The sequence below is a fragment of the Rhincodon typus genome, chromosome 1, assembly GCF_021869965.1.
Source record: "Rhincodon typus isolate 14 chromosome 1, sRhiTyp1.1, whole genome shotgun sequence".
Classification (NCBI taxonomy): domain Eukaryota; kingdom Metazoa; phylum Chordata; class Chondrichthyes; order Orectolobiformes; family Rhincodontidae; genus Rhincodon; species Rhincodon typus.
This window is the reverse complement of record NC_063332.1, coordinates 134,528,359-134,547,393: the sequence shown is the minus strand read 5'-3', so window position 1 is coordinate 134,547,393 and position 19,035 is coordinate 134,528,359. Positions and strand designations below refer to the sequence as shown.

Below are 19,035 nucleotides of genomic sequence, written 5' to 3'. Positions count from 1 at the left end.
CGTTCTCCCCGTGTCTGCGTGGGTTTCCTCCAGGTGCTCCAGTTTCCTCCCGCAGTCCAAGGATGGGCAGGCTAGGTGAACTGGCCATGCTAAATTGCCCATAGTGTTCAGGGATATGTAGATTAGGTGGTTTATAGGGGATTGATCTGGGTGGGATGCTCCAAGGGTCGATGTGGACATGTTGGCCTGTTTCCACACCATAGGGATTCAATGACGTTGATTCCTGCGAATGAAAGGGGTGACTTATCAAGAACAGCTAAACATGGTCTCAATTGCCTAAACCACTCTTTACATAGGAGTTTTATTAAATTTAAGACCTCCTGAACAGTGATCAAATTTTGGTCTGTTTAATGTTGCAGGAGACTGTGTGGTTATTTCTTACTTATTCATTGACATAAAAGGAGGTCCTGGCGAAGTGGAATTTAGTGCATCTTTAAAAGGCTTTGATTTGATTATAAGTTTGATCGCATCTGTCCTAATCAATGTACTGTTACACATAAGTTGTGCCAAAGGCAGAATAACCTGTTAAAGTAACCTAATGAAATGGAAAGCACTGGTTAGACTGAATTAATGGTTGTTCATTGCGAGCTTATTTATATAATAAACTACAGGACGTTTAATTTGTGATCAGGAGCTATGCAGTCACTTTTTACACTGCTGGTTTTTCAGTAAACTATTTTGGGTGATCCATGCACAGTTCTCTGAAACATTGGTTACATTCAAAGATAAGAATTTTGTTTCTCTGATCACAAATGTATATCAATGTGTATAAACTGTAAAGAAAACCTCTTGACCCAAATGACTACCCAGGCAACACTGGGGAAACTAACTGCAGATTTTTGCCCAACTAAACCAGAGTAATGAATTTTTGATTCATTTGAAGTCTGCTTACAAAACTAAAAGCTTCATTAACCATTTATCTCCAGAAAATACTTGGCACTTTTATAGCCTGCCTTCTTCAACTTTCCTCAGAAAATCTAAGGAAAGTAAGTTGATGTCAGAGGGCAATAACTCTTCTTGTATTCTTTAGGCTTATATTGCAAGCCCAATATCCATGTTATGTGCCTTGGAGACAACAGGTCACAACAAAAGAGGTTATAGAAAAGGTGAATGCATTTGAAAAGTGACCATATAGAAAAGATGCAAGAAATAACAAGGAAGTGCTGGAAATGACTGGTGAACAAGGAAATTAGTGTGCAACACCAACACAAGATACATACTTTGGTCACATCATTAGAACAAATAGTGGAGAGAGACAGTAATTGAAGGACGAGGCTGACAGAGAAAATAGCAGAAGGAAACAAAGGAGAAGAATGGGTACAATGGTCTGGATACAGTTGACTAATGTAGAATCTGTAAGGGCAACACAGAGCGAACAGAGGTGCCAATTCATTATGGTCAATCTTTGGGATGATGATGACAAAAAAAAATGAATGAATGCATGCAATTCCCACAAAGCACATCTTCATAGTTCCAGATGTCTCCCTCAAAAGAGATCAGACCCTTTTTAAATACCTTGCGTATCTCTCCTTATTATCATATGTTCTATGATCATGCTGGGTTAGAAACATAGAAAATAAGAGGAATACGCCATTTGGCTCTTCAAGCCTGCTCCACTATTCATTTATGATCATTACCATTCATCCAACAAGTCTGTTCTTCCTTTTCCCTCATTATCCTTTGATTCCTATAGTCCCAAGTGCTGTATCCAACTCGAAATCATGCAACATTTTGGTCTCAACGGTTTCCTACACTAGCGAATTCTACAGACTCGCCACTCTCTAGGTGAAGAAATGTTTCCTTATCTCAGTCCTTAGATGGGTTACCCCATACCATTAGATTGTGAACCCTGGTTCTAGACTCCCCTATCATCGCGAACAGCCTTCCTGCATCTACCCTATCTAGTTCTGTTAGGATTTTATAGGTTTCCATGAAATACCCTTGTTCCAAGAAAGGAAAACATCCAGACAGCATTAAAGCTGGAAAGCCCTGCACTCTCAGCATCCACTATCACTGACACCCTCACTAAATTGTTCCCCATCCCAAATCAGAAATGGGTATCTCTGGGGTTGTTTAGATTTCAGGTTTCTAGCCTATTCAACTTTCTACCTGAAACAAACCCAACCACCCTATGTCCTCCCTTGCCCTTTGTCACTTCTTCCTAAAGAAATCATACACAAAATTAGCATGACATTTGATATGTTGCTAGTAAAACAGAAAATTGTTAACTAACATTTGTAAGTTTAAAGGTGATCCAGCAGATTGAAAACAATTCCTTTGTTCCAGACACAACCACATTGCAAAATGTCTTAAGAGAAAGTTAGTGGTCTAGAGAAAAACTCCTTCAGTTAATTTTACCTCAGAAGGATGAACCACTATGGGTGCCGTGACAGTATATGCCTCAGATTACACAGTCTTCAGAATAACGCAATATATGCAACATGTATCTGCATTCTATCTTCACTGATTTACCAGACCTATGTCAAAAAGCAGTTGTTTATGTCTTCCATTAATGGAGTAACATCACAGGTGCAACTGCTCATGCATAGTAGATCACGGCTGCCATTTTTAATGACAATGCCCTTCTCCTGCATTGAGATCACACTCTGCAAATTAAAAGATGGGTTCAGACCTTGACAACAATATTCATGAGTCTCCTCAATGGCTGGGTGTTTCTGCTCAAAGCACAAGATACTTGGAACAATCTAATAAGATTAGATTCTTCTTGGATTATTTTAAATATGTTAGATGCTATGAAAAAAGAGTGAGATGAATTCGGATTGACTAAAATGGTTCAATTATATCTCCGACAGATTTGGAACAATAATTGGCATGGCTTTATGGATTAGAATCTGAACTGATATAACGACAGTCCAGTTGCTGCATATAGATGTTCTTTACACCACAAGCAGAGATTCTAAACTGCATGCTCACTGTTAATATTTCACCTTGGTAACTGTGCATTATGGGGAAAATAGTACGTGCAGGAACATGCCAACTAGAAGTAGTGAGCACTGTTCATGAAAAAATTATGACTCCAAAATCAACCCTGTTCTTAAGAGTTTCAGGTGTTATGGGAGACAAAATACAAGCTTCATTCAGTGGTAACTCTCTCACCCAAGTCGGGTGTTTGTGTACTACTGCAGGGCTCAAAATAAAGTCTAGTATATCACCACAGTATGGTGCTAAGGAAGTACTTCATTGACAGAGATTCTATCTTTTGAATTAGGGATTAAATTGAGGCCCTGTTCGGTATTAAGTCGTTGCAACATACTTTAGAAAATGAAAGGCACTACAGATGAAAGATTTTTTTTTTCCCTTCTGCTATGTTTCCAAGTCATTAGGAACCAAATTGAGAGGATCAGAATGACAGTAATGATGCACAACTCCAAAGTAAAAAAAAATTCAAAAAAATTGATATCCATGGTGATCTTACTTGTACAGGAGTGAAAGAGCACTGATTTCCACTTGTCCAACCCATTCCTGCATTGCAAAAAGAAACCAAATTTAGACATTGCTCATTGAAATTTAATTAGGCTTAAGTATTTCAAATTCTATTAGAAATATAGTTCTAACACATCAAGGAGTGCAGTACTGTACCAAAAAACAGACACATGTTATTTTGTTTAATCAGTAGCTGAGCCAACAAGTGCAAACACCAAGCAAAACTTCTACTATGCAAGTGAAAGGGTGGGCACTAGGTCAGAAATGGAGCGCTGTCAAAGGACATTAGCACCAATATTGAATTGAATTGAATGGAGTTGAATTAGCTTTATTGTCACTTGTACTCAAGTTTACAGGCACTACGTTACACCACCAGCTTAGGTACAAAGGTACCTAGGTACAAATATGCAAGATCAAATTCTTAGGAAACAAAAAAATTAGCAAAGTAAAGAAATAAATAGTCTAGCATTTTAGGTCATAGGAATAAATTTTAATAAATAAAGTAGTAAAAGGTTCAGAAGATTAGTCGTTCTGATTATGTCCAAGCCAGCACCTAGACTCAAGGGAAACTTCAAGTGCCTTGTTGCCACTTGCACCAGACCCACCAATGTGGGAGTGGGCCCACTTCAGGCACCATCTCTTCGCTGATGGGCCTACTTCACTGATACCACTGAACTTACACTCACCCTGCAACCAACAGTCTTTGGCTCAGTGGCCAGGTCAGTGCATAAAACACAGAAAGCTAGCACCCAGGCACAGCAGGTAATCAAGGTGGCTAGTGGAATGTTGGCCCTTATTTCAAAGGGGTTGCAGTTTATGAGTAGGCAAGTCTTACTGCAACTGTACAAGGTGCTGGTGAACCCATATCTGGAGTACTGTGAGCAAGTTTTGGCCCCTTATTTAGGAAAAAATATCATTTCATTGGAGGCAGTTCAGAGAAGGCTCACTAGGATGAGCCCTGGTATAGTGAGTTTGTTTTATGAGCAAAGATTAAACAGGTTGGCACTCTGTTCATCGGAATTTGGAAGAGGAGTGATCTCATTGAAACATACAGGATTCCCAAGGGGTTTGACAGGGTAAATGCTGAGAAGACAGAAACAGAGGGCATAGTCTCAGAAGAAAGGGGCACCAATCTAAAACTGAGATGAGGAGGAATTTCTTTTCTCCTTGTCACAGTGGGTTGTAAGGGCAGAATCCTTGTGTATGATTGCAGCCGAAATAGATAGATTCTTGATCAGTAAGAAAATCACGGGTTACAGGGAAAACCCAGGAAAGTAATCGAGTCAGATCAGTCATGATCCAATTAAATGGCAGAGCAGGCTCGAAGGGCCAAACGATCTACTCTGTTCCTATTTCTTATGGTTTCAATTCCCTTGTCCAGGGATTCAATATCAGAAGCACAGCCTCCTAGCAGAGGAAGGGGAGCTGGAGAGGGCCAGATGATGGCAGGTAAGCATAGCTATGGACCATCAGAATCTTCATCATCTCCACCACACCCCCTCACCTCCCATCTCCTATCCCTTCCCCCAGAAACTTCCCCAATCCCTTATCAGCAGTGCATGCACGGAGGATGAGTTCACTACACACACATGGCGACATGATCGCACATGTGCAGACACTTTCTACGGCTTTACCTGTCACAGCCAAGTGATGTCACTGGCCACATCTGCCCATGCATGGAGGTCATGCTCTGTTATGAATAATTACACCATTTCCATTACCTATGACGTCCCTACCTCAAACCCTGTATCCTCTTTGGCCTATTATCACTAACAACATGTTCATATCCCAACTATTCCCTGATCATTGCCAGGTTATGAAAGGCAAACTCATTTTCTTGACACTTCACCCCGATTCACCAGAGTTTAGAAGAATGACAGGGAATCTCATAGAAACTCATAAAATACTAACATTCTGGACAGAGTAAATGCAGGAAAGATGTTCCTGATGACCAGGAAGTCCAGAACTAGGATCTAAGAATTCAGGGTAGGCCGTTTAGGATTGAGATGAGGAGAAGCTTCTTCACAGAGTGGCAAGCGTGTGGAATTCTCTACCACAGAAAGTGGCTGAGGCCAAAACATTCAATGTTTTCAAGGAGTTAGACACAGTTTTTAGGGTTAAAAGGATCAAAGGATATAGGCAGAATGTGGGAACAAGGTTCTGAGTTGGATGATCAGCCATGATCATCTTGAATGGCACAGCAGGCTCAAAGGGCTGAATGCGCTACTCCTGCTCCCAATTTTTTGTGTTTCTATATTTCCTTCAAAGAAATTTTATTTAAAAAAAACACACTGGAGATTAGAAAAACACTCGAGTGGCCATCTTTCCACTCAACTCACTTCCATTCTCTCCTAAATTCACACTCCAGTTTGTATTCAAGTAATTTAAAACAGTTGTTTCCAAATTAAAAGTTACCCTTTAGGTTTTATATTCTGTGCGCCAAACCTGTAAGGGTGGTAGAGGCAGAAACCCTCATAACATTTAAGAAGTATGTAGATGTGCACTTGAGATGCTAAAGCAGACAAGGCTGAAAACGCATACAAAGTACTGAAAATGGGATTGAAATAGTTTGGTGGTTGTTTTTTATCAGCATGGATACAATGGGCTGAAGAGGCTTTTCCTGTGCTGTAGATCTCTAGTACTCTATATTCTACACTACTTGGGCACTGCATTAACAATTAATTCAATTAAATGGACCTCACAGGCCTCGTATCCATAATGTACCTCTAGCTGCCTAACTATGTCAAGATCCAAGAACTGAGCAAAGAACCCATAGCAGTCTAGTGTAGCTCGGATGATTTTTCCTTCTCTTAAATAACCAAATTGAAAATTCACCACACTGTGTCTAAGCTACAAAAAAAGTGGTCTGGAGTTTCTATCCAGAATGAACATTAAAGATGATGAAATTATGAACACAACTGCGTTATGTCCATAACTTTTTAAAAATCAATTACACATGATCTTTTACACACTTCAAACATCTTAAGTAGTTAAAAGAATAAAATTCACAATTAAACTGTCAAAATCTCATTCTCTATTTCTTGTTGTATATTTTAAAAAAGTAATGCACTGTTCCTGGAACTGTCCTCTACATGTACAATAATTCTTGAAATTTTTTTACATGATGAAATTTGTCAGGGTGCCAATCTAGCATTAGAAACCTAATTTATTGCTCAAAACTCAGCCCATATCCAGTAGTGATTCAAGAAATAGAGAATGTAATGATGATTTTCACAGAATCATGGGCAAAGACATGAGACAAAATCCTCAAGGCACAGACAAAAATCCCAATACATTGCATGTTAAACATTAGGATATCCCTATTACTATATCGTATGGCCCTTTGGCCCATCTGTACTGTCAGAAATACACTACTACTACTCCACCAATACTACATCCCTGCTCTTGGCCTTTGAATATTATGACATTTCAAGTGCTCATCTAAGTAATTTTTAAAGATTGTGAAGTTACTGTCTCAACTATCTTCCCAGGCAGTGCAATCCAGAGCCCATCCTCAAATCCCCTCCAAACCTCCTACCTTTTATCTTATCATTTTAAAATATCTAACATCAAAAATCTTTAATTAAAATTCTTTAAGTACTACATTGAAACAGCCATTACAGAAAGCCAAATTACTAAAGTGACACTCAAACTACGTTTAGCAATACTTCACACTGGTGCACTCCTCTTTGCTCAGTCACTAAAGTCCTAGCGGACTAAAGGTTGCTCTCTCAGACGAGGGAAGTGTTTGAGAAGTAAATTCCTTCTTGATATCCTCAGACCAGTGCAGGTATTAAACGCATGGAGTTGGCGTCAACCTTCATTGTTGACTGACCATCCAGTGAACTGAGCTAACCAACCTCATATCCAAAGCAGATAAACCTTCTAGCCAGCAGACTGACTTCCTCCTTCTCGATGAAGAGGTCAGTCAGCTTGCTTGTGGGAATTGTTCTAGAATCCATACTTAGCATGCTGGGAGGCATCAGAATTGCGAGACACCTGATTACAAAATTCATGAACAAGAGAACTGAGCTTTTGTGGGCTGAATTTCATACTTGTGTTGTAATAAGTTTGCAAAACTAATAAAGGAATGACCGACACATTGACATCAATCTTGTGGTACTAATCACGGCAAAAACATTTCTGTTCCTCCTGTCTTCCAATCCTACCTCTTAGGCCCATCAATATCAGGAGAACAGCCCCATGGCAGGGTGGGTTGGAGAGCCAGATTTGAAAATTAATCAAAGCAAATATTCATTACGAACACTCACTTGTCATTAGACTGAAGACAGACCTCAAAAAGGTGTGTATCTTCAGTTAATGATGTCAAGAGGGGGCATGGCTTCAGTAGAATTACATCTTATCGTCAGGCCTCCATGCTCACTATGCCAGCAGATCAATGCAGCAGCCAGAAGATCAAGTTCCAAGAGTTGGAACATATAATTTAAACGTGGTCAGTGATATAACCTTCTCCTTCACAGAAGATATGGGAGGTTAATTTGGAGTTGTTAAAGTTATTTGCTGAATTTTCATTGATCACCAACCAACCATCAAGCCTTCTTGCAACAGAGCCAATGGAGTATTTGTGAAGTCCATGGGCAGTTAGGTTAATTAGTTTGTAAAACTAGCACTGCACCTAATTCTATGTGTTTTCCAATTAATGAAAAGATTCAAGTTATCCCCCAGTTACTTTAATCTTCGTTTTAGAGCTGCAGCCAAATTTAATAATTCAAAGTCAATATGTACAAAAAAATTGAATTATATGGCAATGGTGATTGAAACAATATAATGTTGCAAAATGGGAACTCAGTGGTTAAAAATATTTAATTATTAGGTAAGTGCCACGTTGAATTAAGAGTAAACTCTAATGCTACATTTCACAAGTTTTCTTCAAAATATCATTTAGGAACAGAAAATTCAGCTTCACAATGTTTCCAGGAATGAATTTAGATACCATTCAATGAGAGCTCAGATGATATTTTATTTTCAGAAAAATATATAAAATAACAATGTCATACCTGTGGTTTTTCAAGATGTTTTAAATATTCATCAAATGATCCTTCAATGAACTGCAATAATGAAATAAAAATGAAATCTTACAAATTTTGCAACAAGTAAATCTGACAAATGTAAGCCATTTAGCCTTTCGGTCTTGTCATACCTTTCAATAAAATCATTACTGATTTGTATCTTAAATCTAAGATGGCTTGGAGGGGTTTTGTTAGGTAAGAGTATAATAACTATCAAATCAGAGTTTTGAAATATTTGATTGACTGTCTTTAACAGTTCTTTGTTTAAAAGGGAGACAGGGTATTCCAAATTTCAACTACCAATTACGTGAAGAAGTGCTTCTTGAATAAGTGTGAATTTCTATTCCTAACCAATTACGGCACTGCAGAATTCATGTTAATAAAGGAGAAAGGTAAAGTCACTATAGTCTTACCAGACCATAGGGCTACTGTTTCATTAGAGAGACAGATGCTGGTGGTGGTTTAACCGGAGGGTCACCACACCTCAGGCAAGGGGGAAGGTTGAGAAGGAGAGTCCTTCATGGTAATCTCAGCCAGTGCAGGAATTGAACCTAAGCTAATACCATACTCTGCATTGCTAACTATCCAGCCAACTAAGCTAACCTACTAGCAACGTTAATAATGGTTCAGGCACTATCAAAATATTGCGCTAAAAGACAGATACTTTCTTTGACAAATGGGGCAGCAAACTTGCTGTTGCATACCTAATAGTCAGCTCAAGGTTGTTTCCGTTATAAATCAAAGCACATTGTCTGCTCACCCTTCTGTTATAAGATGGCATGATGCCTGGGTACCAACCAGTGCTGGCGTTTGTTTGGGGTAGAGTGCTTCCTTCCTGTGCTAGAATCTTTCTTCTTAGTCTAGTCTAAGGTGCTGTTCAGTAGCTTGTGGTGGACGATGGATTATGAACAAGGAGCTCTTGTTTTAGATAAGATGATGTAGTTTATTACATCTCAGTAACTATATACAGGTTACATTTACTATTACTAACAAGAGATAGAGAAAATGGGCAACATCAACTCTTTTAGATCTATTACCTTGTATAACATCTCTCCCCAAGTGTTTTTCCAAGCTTATATAATCAGCTCTGAAGAATGGTCACTGGACTCAAAACGTTAACTCTGTTTTCTCTCCACAGATGTTGTCACACCTGTTAAGTTTTCCAATAAGTCCTATTTTTGTGTGATACAATATTGAATACTTGTCTGCTTTATTTACTAAAACCACCCTCCTCCCAATCTCTGATTTCATACATTCAAGCAGTGTTGAGGTTTCACAATTCTTCTGGAACATTTGTTTCAGACTTTGATTGCTATGTGTTTGGTGTGAGAATTGTTGAACTCGATTCTGATATTTATCTTGAATAGGCTGTGAACTATTACACTCATGACGTTCTTCATCGAGTTTGTCACAATGAAACATTAGTGGATAATGGGTACACAGTAAGACAAGGTCCCTGCAGTTTCTCCTTACAACTCCTTCCACTATTGGGAAGATGCGAAACCAGTTGGACTACAGCACCATTCCTGTTGAGGTCCCTTCTCCATACTTGTTGCCTTTAGTCCAGCTGTGGCAGCTGTCCTGCATGGTGATAACTATTGTAGTGAGAAGCCTGCTACTGTGGATAAGACTGCCCCTTGTTAGAAACACTTTTATAGACTTTTGTACTCAACTGGTAGGATCGGGAGTCGAGTCATCATTTCATTCCCTATCAGTAACTCTGACACATTGGAGTGAGGTACACAATTAATTTAACAAGGCCCTATAAAAGTTAGCATTTGTTTGCAAAAAGAAATTTGACTGTCTGTACTCTATTTATCCATTTGACTGTGCATATCATGGTGAACTGATTATATGTTGAAATGCAGTAGTGGCTAAAAGACTCATTAGCAGGGTAGCACAGTGGCTCAATGGTTAGCACTGCTGCCTCACAGCACCAGGACCCAGATTTGATTTCACCCTCGGGCGACTGTCTGTGTGGAGTTTGTACATTCTCCCTGTGTCTGTGTGGGCTTCCTCTCACAGTCCGAAGATGTGCACATTGGGCAATTCGGCGCGGCTAAACCGCCTATAGTGTCCAGGGATAGGATAGGGGTGGGTCTGGCAGGATGCTCCTCAGAGAGTCTGTGTAACCTCAATGGACTGAATGGCCTGCTTCCACACCGTAGGGATTCCATGATTCAAACTGTTGCCCAAAATGCAAGACCCTGACAAATACATCCTGGATGGTGGCGTACATATATGATTTAGTTCCAGTTCTCCAGAACTATGTAGCTTGTCACCATATCTAACAACAACCTGAAGACATACAACAGTTTCCAACATCCAGTTGATTGCTCCTCAAACAGAAATGCTTCAATGCCCACAGGTGGAGAATTCACAACAACAATTGTTGGAAGGAATGGACTCAAATGGGCTAGGACTCCATAGACATCAGCATCATCTTGAACTCTTGGAAGGCATCTTCCTGATGCAAGTCCCAACACTACCCGATGTCTTTTGAGATGTTGCTTCAGTTATCACTGTCAAATGAGGCAAAGATTTTGCCAGTTCATCAGAAACAACACATATGAACAGGAATTGGCCATTCAGTCCTTCGTACCTCTTCCACCATACAATGAGAACATGGTTGACCTGTGGCCTAATTCCATATAACTGCCTTTTTCCCATATGCCTTAATATCTTTGCTTAAGGAAATTTATCTACCTTAGACTTAAAATTAACTGATCCAGCATCCGCATCCACTACCGTTTGTGGAAGAGTGTTCCAAACAAAATCCACCTTTGCGTGGAGAAGTGTTTCCAGTATCTCTTTTGAACATTCTGACTCTAATTCTCAGACTACTGCCCCTAGTTCTAGCATCCCTAAATAGTGAAAATAGTTTATTCTTATCTACCCCATCTTTTCCTGTTAATATCTCGAAGACCTCAATCAGATCACCCCTTAGCCTTCTAAATTCTAGGGGAAACAGGAGTAACTTATATAATTTGTCTAAGGTTCTGGAGTAGATTTATAGCTCGGGTTGTGGATGCTGTGGTTGGTTCACTCGCTGAGCTGGTTCGTTAGTTGCAGACGTTTCATTACGCTGCTGGGTAACATCATCAGCGCAGCCTCCGATGAAGCACCGTTGTGTTTTCCTTCCTGGTTTTTAAAATTCCGGAGTCCGTTGGAATTGGTTATCTCATTTCTGGTTTTTCTTCACAGTGGTGTAAAAATAGGGTCTAATTCTACGTGTTTATTGATGGCCCTCTTGGTGGAGAACCAAGCCTCTAGAAATTCCCATGTTTGGCCTGTCCTAGGATCCTAATGTTGTCCCAATCAACTCGTGGCTCTCCTTATCCATGTGAATGGAGACGAGCGAGTACTGGTCATGTCATTTTGTTGCTAGTTGGTGTTCATGTCTTCTTGTGGCCAGTTTCCTTCCTGTCTGTCCAATGTAATATTTGTCGTAGTCTTCGCATGGGATTTTGTATATCACGTTGGTTCTGTCTATAGTGGGTAAGGGATCTTTGGTTAGAGTTAGCAGTTGGCGTAGGGTTAACGTAGGTTTGTGTGCCACTCTGATGCCCAATGGTCGTAGGAATCTTGTGATCAGTTCGGATATGTTCTTGATGTATGGTAACATGAGAAGTGTGTCAGGGCGTACTGTATCTTCCTGTTGTTGTTTCTGATAGGCATTGTCGGACCCAACTGTTTGGCTATCCATTGTCCTTAAATACTTGGTAGAGGTATTCTTCTTCATTTTGGCATAGGTCAGGGTTGCTACAGTGTGTTGTCGTTCGTTTGAATAGTGTTTTTACGCAACTCCATTTGAGAGTGTTGGGGTGGTTGCTGTTGAAATTCAGGACTTGATCCGTGTGTGAGGCCTTTCTGTGTACCTTTGTCAGAAATTTCCCGTTGGCCCTGCGTTCTACCATGATGTCCAGGAATGGGAGCGGTTTGTCGTTTTCTTCTTCCCTGGTGAATTTGATGTTGGCGAGAGTGTTGTTTACAAGTTGGTGTGTCTCCTCCAGTTTAATCCGTTTGACGATGACGAAAGTGTTGTCCACGTATCTGATCCATAGTTTAGGTTGGATCTGCGGAAGGGCTATGCTTTCAAGTCCTTTAATACCCTAGGATGTAGGCCACCAGGCCTGGGTGATTTATCTGCCCTCAATCCTAATAGTCTCTTTGGACATGCACTGTATTTAACTTCTTACCATCTATAAAGTACGCTGAACTATCTCTTCTTTTCTGTCAAAAAAAAACGGATAACCTCACACTTGCTTACATTCAACTCCATCTGCCACAGTTTTGCCATTTCACTTAGCATAACATTAGAAAGGGGTATCGTTAGTCTATCAACTACACTATCTACAATGCTGCCTAACTTTGTCATTAGCAAATTTGAATTTATGACTTTCTATGCCATTATCCAAGTCATTAATAATGTGAATAATTGAGGGGCTAACGCAGATCCTTGTGGAGACATCACTAGTCATATGAGCACTTAGCCATTAACCCTGCTTCCTGTTGCCTACCACTCATCCAATTTCCCACATGTCAGTAATCTGCCCTTAGTTCTGTGGGCATCTACCTTAGTTGATAGTCTTAAGTGGAACTTTATCAAATGCCTTCTGGAAGTCCATATAAAAAACATCCCTGCCCACCACCTCTTCAAAAATTTCAAGCAAGTTTGTCAGGCATGACACTCCTGTCATGAATCCCCGCTGACTTCCCCAAACAACTGAAAATTTTCTACGTTCTGTTACCCCATTCTCAATTATAGCCTCCAACAATTTCCCCACAACAAATATTAAGCTAACTGATCTGCAATTCCCCGGTTTTCCTATTTTGCCCTTCTTAAAAAGGACATTGTCGTGCAATTTTCTAATCCAGAGGGACAACTCCTGTATCTAAGGAACTCTGGAATATTACAGTTGGGACATCTACAACATGCAACCCTACTTCCTTTAACACCTTCAGAAGGAAACCAGAGCTCAGGGATTTGTCACTCTTTAATTCCAATAATTTCCTCATTACCAAGTGTTTACTTTAATTTTATTCAGTCCCTGTTCACGATTCATTATTAATTTCTTCAGGACAATATCCTCTTCTACTGTAAATACTGAGGGAAAGTAATAATTCAACATGTCTGCCATATTCACAGGTTTCAACTAATCTATACAGATCATTAATGAAATTGTCCATGGATTCTCCTGGAAGTTGTAATTTTCTGTTGAATCATACTCATTCAGGAATTATATTTGTTCTGAACTTAACGTAATTAGCAAAAGCTTCTGTAACATCATCAAAAGTGGCAGCATTTTCTTTTACTTTGTGGCAATTTATGACATCCTCAGCTATAAGGCCTATTAATGTGTTAACTGGCTCTGCTTCTGATTAAACTTTGAAGCAATTCTGTATCTTCATAATTGTTTTTCCCATGAAAGCCAATCTTGTGTTGTTAGGACAATTTCTGATTTGGAATCTGCTAGGAAGTATTGACCTTTTCCATTTCTTCTTAATGTCTTCATCAATCTTCAGACTTGAGATATTTTAAACTTATATAATTTCAAATCTGTGCAATTTCAATATTGCTTTAAATCTGATGTTCTGTAAGCTTGTCTTCTTGTATTCAGGTATGCATTTTACTTTAAATCACTATGATGTTTGCTAGTGTCTTTGCAGCTTTTTCTTCCATTTACCAGGCTGTTAATTCTGTATCACTGCTGAACTGTATCAAATTCTTCCAATAATAAGATTTTAAGTTGTAGTTACTGGGTGTTCAGGAGTGATTTGCTGCTTCCAGGTTTAATTATTTTTTCTCTTGTAAAGCCTTTGCCTTTTTAAAATTGTTTAGACTTTTAAAATTCTGTGCTGTAGCAATATTATGCTAAAGAATAAAATTATTTTAAACATCTCAAAAGGTGTAAATTTTTTTAAATACTACCTTTTCTAAATTAGTAGTATAATCTTCGTAGTATTAGGAATCAAAATGGAGGATTTCCACTTTTTTTTGCTTCTTCTGTTCCTCATGTTTTTAAAATCAAATTGAGGATTCATGCCATTTTCTCCTCTTGTTGGTTGATTTTCTGGCTTTTCTCGTACACCCCCAACACAAACTCACCAGCAATAGGAAGTTTTGTACCCTTTTGCCTTAGGGGTCTAACATACTGCTGGAGGCCCACATGTCAAGTCATTTTGCAGCCAAGTCCCAACTCAGATTTTCTTCCTTCTGCCCAACTGTGACTGCCTGCAGCCCACACTGGCTTCACTGTCCTTTTTGATCCTCCATGTCTGGCTACTTTTTCTCCTTGGAGTGCAGCTACCAAGCTGTCGCTGTTTCAATGAGCCAGTGCTGACTGATGCCTTTCAAAAGTGTTCAACTGCTGAATGATCAGCTGAACATTTCTGAAAATGGTAATGCTCTTACAAGTTTCTAACTTATTTGTCAATAAAAATGACTTTTCTTTCGCTTCAGATTCTTCTAGCTTCTTTTCAATGTTGATCTCTTCTGGACTTTGCATAAGTGTCTGCTACTGCCAGCAAGTCATATGAGACAGCTATTTGGAATCCACACTTTACCTTCTTATAATATATGATTTGGGTACCAACCACTGGCAGCTTGTGATTAGGATACAGTGCTGCTACCAATTCTTCTTTCCATGATATTGTAAGGGGCTGTTCAGTAGTCTGATGTGGAGCATATATCATTAGTAAGTCTCAATGGAAGCTCTTGTCTTACATAACAAGATGTAGTGTATTACAGCTCAATAACTATGTATATATTAACTATCCTTAAGCATATTATTCCTGATAAATAGGTAGAGAAGATATGTATGCCTCTATCAGGGGACCACACCAGAAAAAAATTCATGGACTGTGTGATATCAGCAGACTGTTCAGGGCTCAATTCTGCTCAAACATTAACTCTTTCAGAGCCATTACCTTTTACAATACTCCTCAGCTAGGTGATAAATGCCTCTAAATATAAAAAAGTGAAAAATTAATTCCTCTACATCGGGGAAACCAAGCAGAGACTCGGGGACCGCTTTGCAGAACACCTACGCTCGGTTCGCAATAAACAACTGCACCTCCCAGTCGCGAACCATTTCAACTCCCCCTCCCATTCCTCAGACGACATGTCCATCCTGGGCCTCCTGCAGTGCCACAACGATGCCACCCGAAGGTTGCAGGAACAGCAACTCATATTCCGCTTGCGAACCCTGCAGCCTAATGGTATCAATGTGGATTTCACAAGTTTCAAAATCTCCCCTCCCCCTACCGCATCCCAAAACCAGTCCAGCTCGTCCCTGCCTCCCTAACCTGTTCTTCCTCCCACCTATCCCCTCCTCCCACCTCAAGCCGCACCTCCATCTCCTACCGACCAACCTCATCCCGCCCCCTTGACCTGTCCGTCCTCCCTGGACTGACCTATCCCCTTCCTAACTCCCTACCTACACTCACCTTTACTGGCTCCATCCCCGCCTCTTCGACCTGTTTGTTTCCTCTCCACCTATCCTCTCCTCTATCCATCTTCTATCCGCCTCCCACTCTCTCCCTATTTATTTCAGAACCCCCTTCCCCTCCCCCTTTTCTGATGAAGGGTCTAGGCCCGAAACGTCAGCCTCTCTGCTCCTATGATGCTGCTTGGCCTGCTGTGTTCATCCAGCCCTGCACCTTGTTGTCTCGGATTCTCCAGCATCTGCAGTTCCTACTATCTCTGAAAAATTAATTTAGTTCATTTTTAAAACCTCAAAGAGAACATACCGCTTCAAACTTATCACGGTTCCTCCTCAGGTAAGAAACACAAGCTCTCCTCACTTCAAGATGTTTAGATTGTGTGTAGAAGACCTGTGAAAGAAAACAAATTGACAATTCCTCCAACATTGTTCAAAAGGTTATTGAAAATCAAATCATTACATGCAGCTTTGTTTTCATAAACTGAGTGGCTGTCGCTGTAACATTTAATCTACTTTTAGCTTATTAACCTTCACGTTCAAGTAAAGAACTTGGATTTATAAACTGACTTTCAATGTCTCAAATGAAAACAACAAATGCTGGAGATCAGAACAGGTCAGACAGCATCCATGGAGAGAGCAAGCTAACGTTTCAGCTGTGAAGAAGAGTTATCTAGACTCGAAACATTATTTTGCTCTCTCTCCATGGATGCTGTCTGACCCGCTGTAATTGCCAGCATTTGGTGTTTTCAGCATCAAATTTTACTTTATTTAAACTGAAGTTTCAAATCAAGAGAACTCATGCATGCACCTTGATGTTCAAGCATTTCTGTTTTAAAAAGTTAAGCAATTCTAGGCCCAGCACCTGACAGCTTGTCATACCAAATGCAATGAAGTGGCTTGAATCTCTCACTACTGGTAAGGAAAAGCCAGGGACTGGTGAGCCTGACGTCAATGGTGGGCAAGTTATTAAAGGAGATCCTGAGGGACAGGATTTACATGGCTTGAAAAGGCAAGGACTGATTAGGGATAGTCAACATGGCTTTGTGCATGGGAAATCATGTCTCACTAACTTGATTGAGTTTTTTTAATGAGTAACAGAGAGGATTGATGAAGGCAGAGCAGTGGATGTGATCTATATGGACTTCAGCAAAGCGTTCAACAAAATTCTGCATGGTATTCTGGTTAGCAAGGCTCGATTACATGGAATACAGGAAGAACTAGCCACTTGGATACAGAAATGGCTCGAAGGAAGGAGACGGAGGGTGATGGTAGCGGGTTGTTTTTCAGTCTGGAGGCCTGTGACCAGCGATGTGCAGCAAGGATCGGTGCGGGGCCCACTACTTTTTGTCATCTATATAAATTATTTGGATGTGAACATAGGAAATATGGAAAGTAAGTTTGCAGATGACACCAAAATTGGTGGTGTAATGCACAGCGAAGAAGGTTATCTCAGAGTACAATGGGACCTTGATCAGGTGGACCAATGGGCTGAGGAGTTGCAGATGAAGTTTAATTCAGATAAATGGGAGGTGCTGCATTTTGGAAAGGCAAATCGGGGCAGGTATTATACACTTAATGGTAAGGTCCTGGGGAGCGTTGCTGAACAAAGAGACCTTGGAGTGCAGGTTCATAGTTCCTTGAAAGTGAAGTCACAGGTAGACAGGATACTGAAGAAGGCGTTTGGTATGCTTGCCTTTATTGGTCAGTGCATTGACTTGAGTTGGGAGGTCATGTTGCAGCTGTAGAGGACATTGGTTAGGCCACTTTTGGAATGCTGCATTCAATTCGGGTGTCCATGGTGTAGGAAGGATATTGTGAAACTTGAAAGTGTTCAGAAAAGATTTACAAGAACGTTGCCAGGGTTGGAGGGTGTGTGCTATCGGGAGAGGCTGAACAGGCTGGGACTATTTTCCCTAGAGCATATCGGGCTGAGGGATGATCTTATAGAGGTTTATAAAATCATGAAGGGCACGGATATGGTGAATAGCCAAGGTCTTTTCGCCGCAACGGGCGAGTCCAAATCTAGAGGGCACTGGGGGCGAAAAGATTTAAAAGGGACAACTTTTTCACGCAGAGGGTGGTGCATATATGGAATGAGCTACCAGAGGAAGTAGTGGAGGCTGGTACAATTGCAACATTTAAAAAGGCATCTGGATGGGTAGACGAATAGGAAGGGCTCAGAGGGGTATGGGTGAAATGCTGGCAAATGGGACTAGATTAGTTAAGGACATCTGGTTGGCACGGATAAGTTGGACCAAAGGGTCTGTTTCCATGCTGTAGAGCTCTAAGATTCCACTCCCAAACTTAGAAATGCCAATAAATTTGCTGGCGCATCCATTATCAAATTCTAGATAGTTACATTTAGCGACAACGTAGCTGTACTGGCCATGACTTAACGAAACAGGAAAAGTCAGAAAGTAGGAACGAGGTCAATTTATTAATAGCACCTCATACAACACTGAATATTTGTAGGATGATAGTTCAATACAGAGAACTCCCAACATATGTCCGGGCCGCAACTGTAACATTCAGCCCAGTTTTCCTCCTTTACTTCCAGGAGGGCAACCCTCTGGTGAGGTATCAGCCCATGGCTACAAGTTGCCCTCCTTATGTCTGAGTTTCAATTCAACTACTTTGATCGCAAGTTCCATTAGTGCAGGATCTGAGCCCGATCCCGCACAATATCCACATATTATTCTAGCCAGTGGTTGTGGATAACAGTTGAGGAATGCTGTCAAATGTTCCTTTGACGACCATTGATTAGACGAATCAGGTTCTGAAGCCAACAACTAATTAGAGAGGAAACTGGAGACCACCTATATATACAGAAACACACCAACACCTACACACCTTTTCCATGCTGCAAGTGTGTGCTCTAACCATAACTTAAACAAAACAGAATTCACAAGATGCTTTTTCTAAGGTACCAAAAACAACAAAAAGTGGAATTAACCTTATGCTACTCAGAGCAATGAATTCTTAAAATAAAACAAAACTGTTGGCAAAAAAACGTTCAGAAATGTTCTGCCCTACAGTGATAGTTAAGGATCTCTTGCCTGGTCACTCTCAAACAGTCAAGAGGATGGGAGACTTGACACATTTAAAAAAGGCAGGAC

The 19,035-nt window shown here is 40.3% G+C and overlaps 1 protein-coding gene across 1 annotated transcript in view; it reads right to left on the bottom strand.

Moving 5' to 3' along the window:
• The window catches only part of otud4 (OTU deubiquitinase 4), a 101,552-nt gene that overhangs the window by 70,266 nt on the left and 12,251 nt on the right, over positions 1-19,035 (bottom strand). Inside the window, exons 2-4 of the mRNA XM_048607301.1 lie at positions 16,227-16,310; positions 8,463-8,513; positions 3,437-3,483 (exon numbers count right to left, since the gene is read on the bottom strand). Of these exons, the coding sequence (XP_048463258.1) occupies positions 3,437-3,483; positions 8,463-8,513; positions 16,227-16,310 (182 nt within the window). The remainder of the gene's footprint in view (positions 1-3,436; positions 3,484-8,462; positions 8,514-16,226; positions 16,311-19,035) is intronic.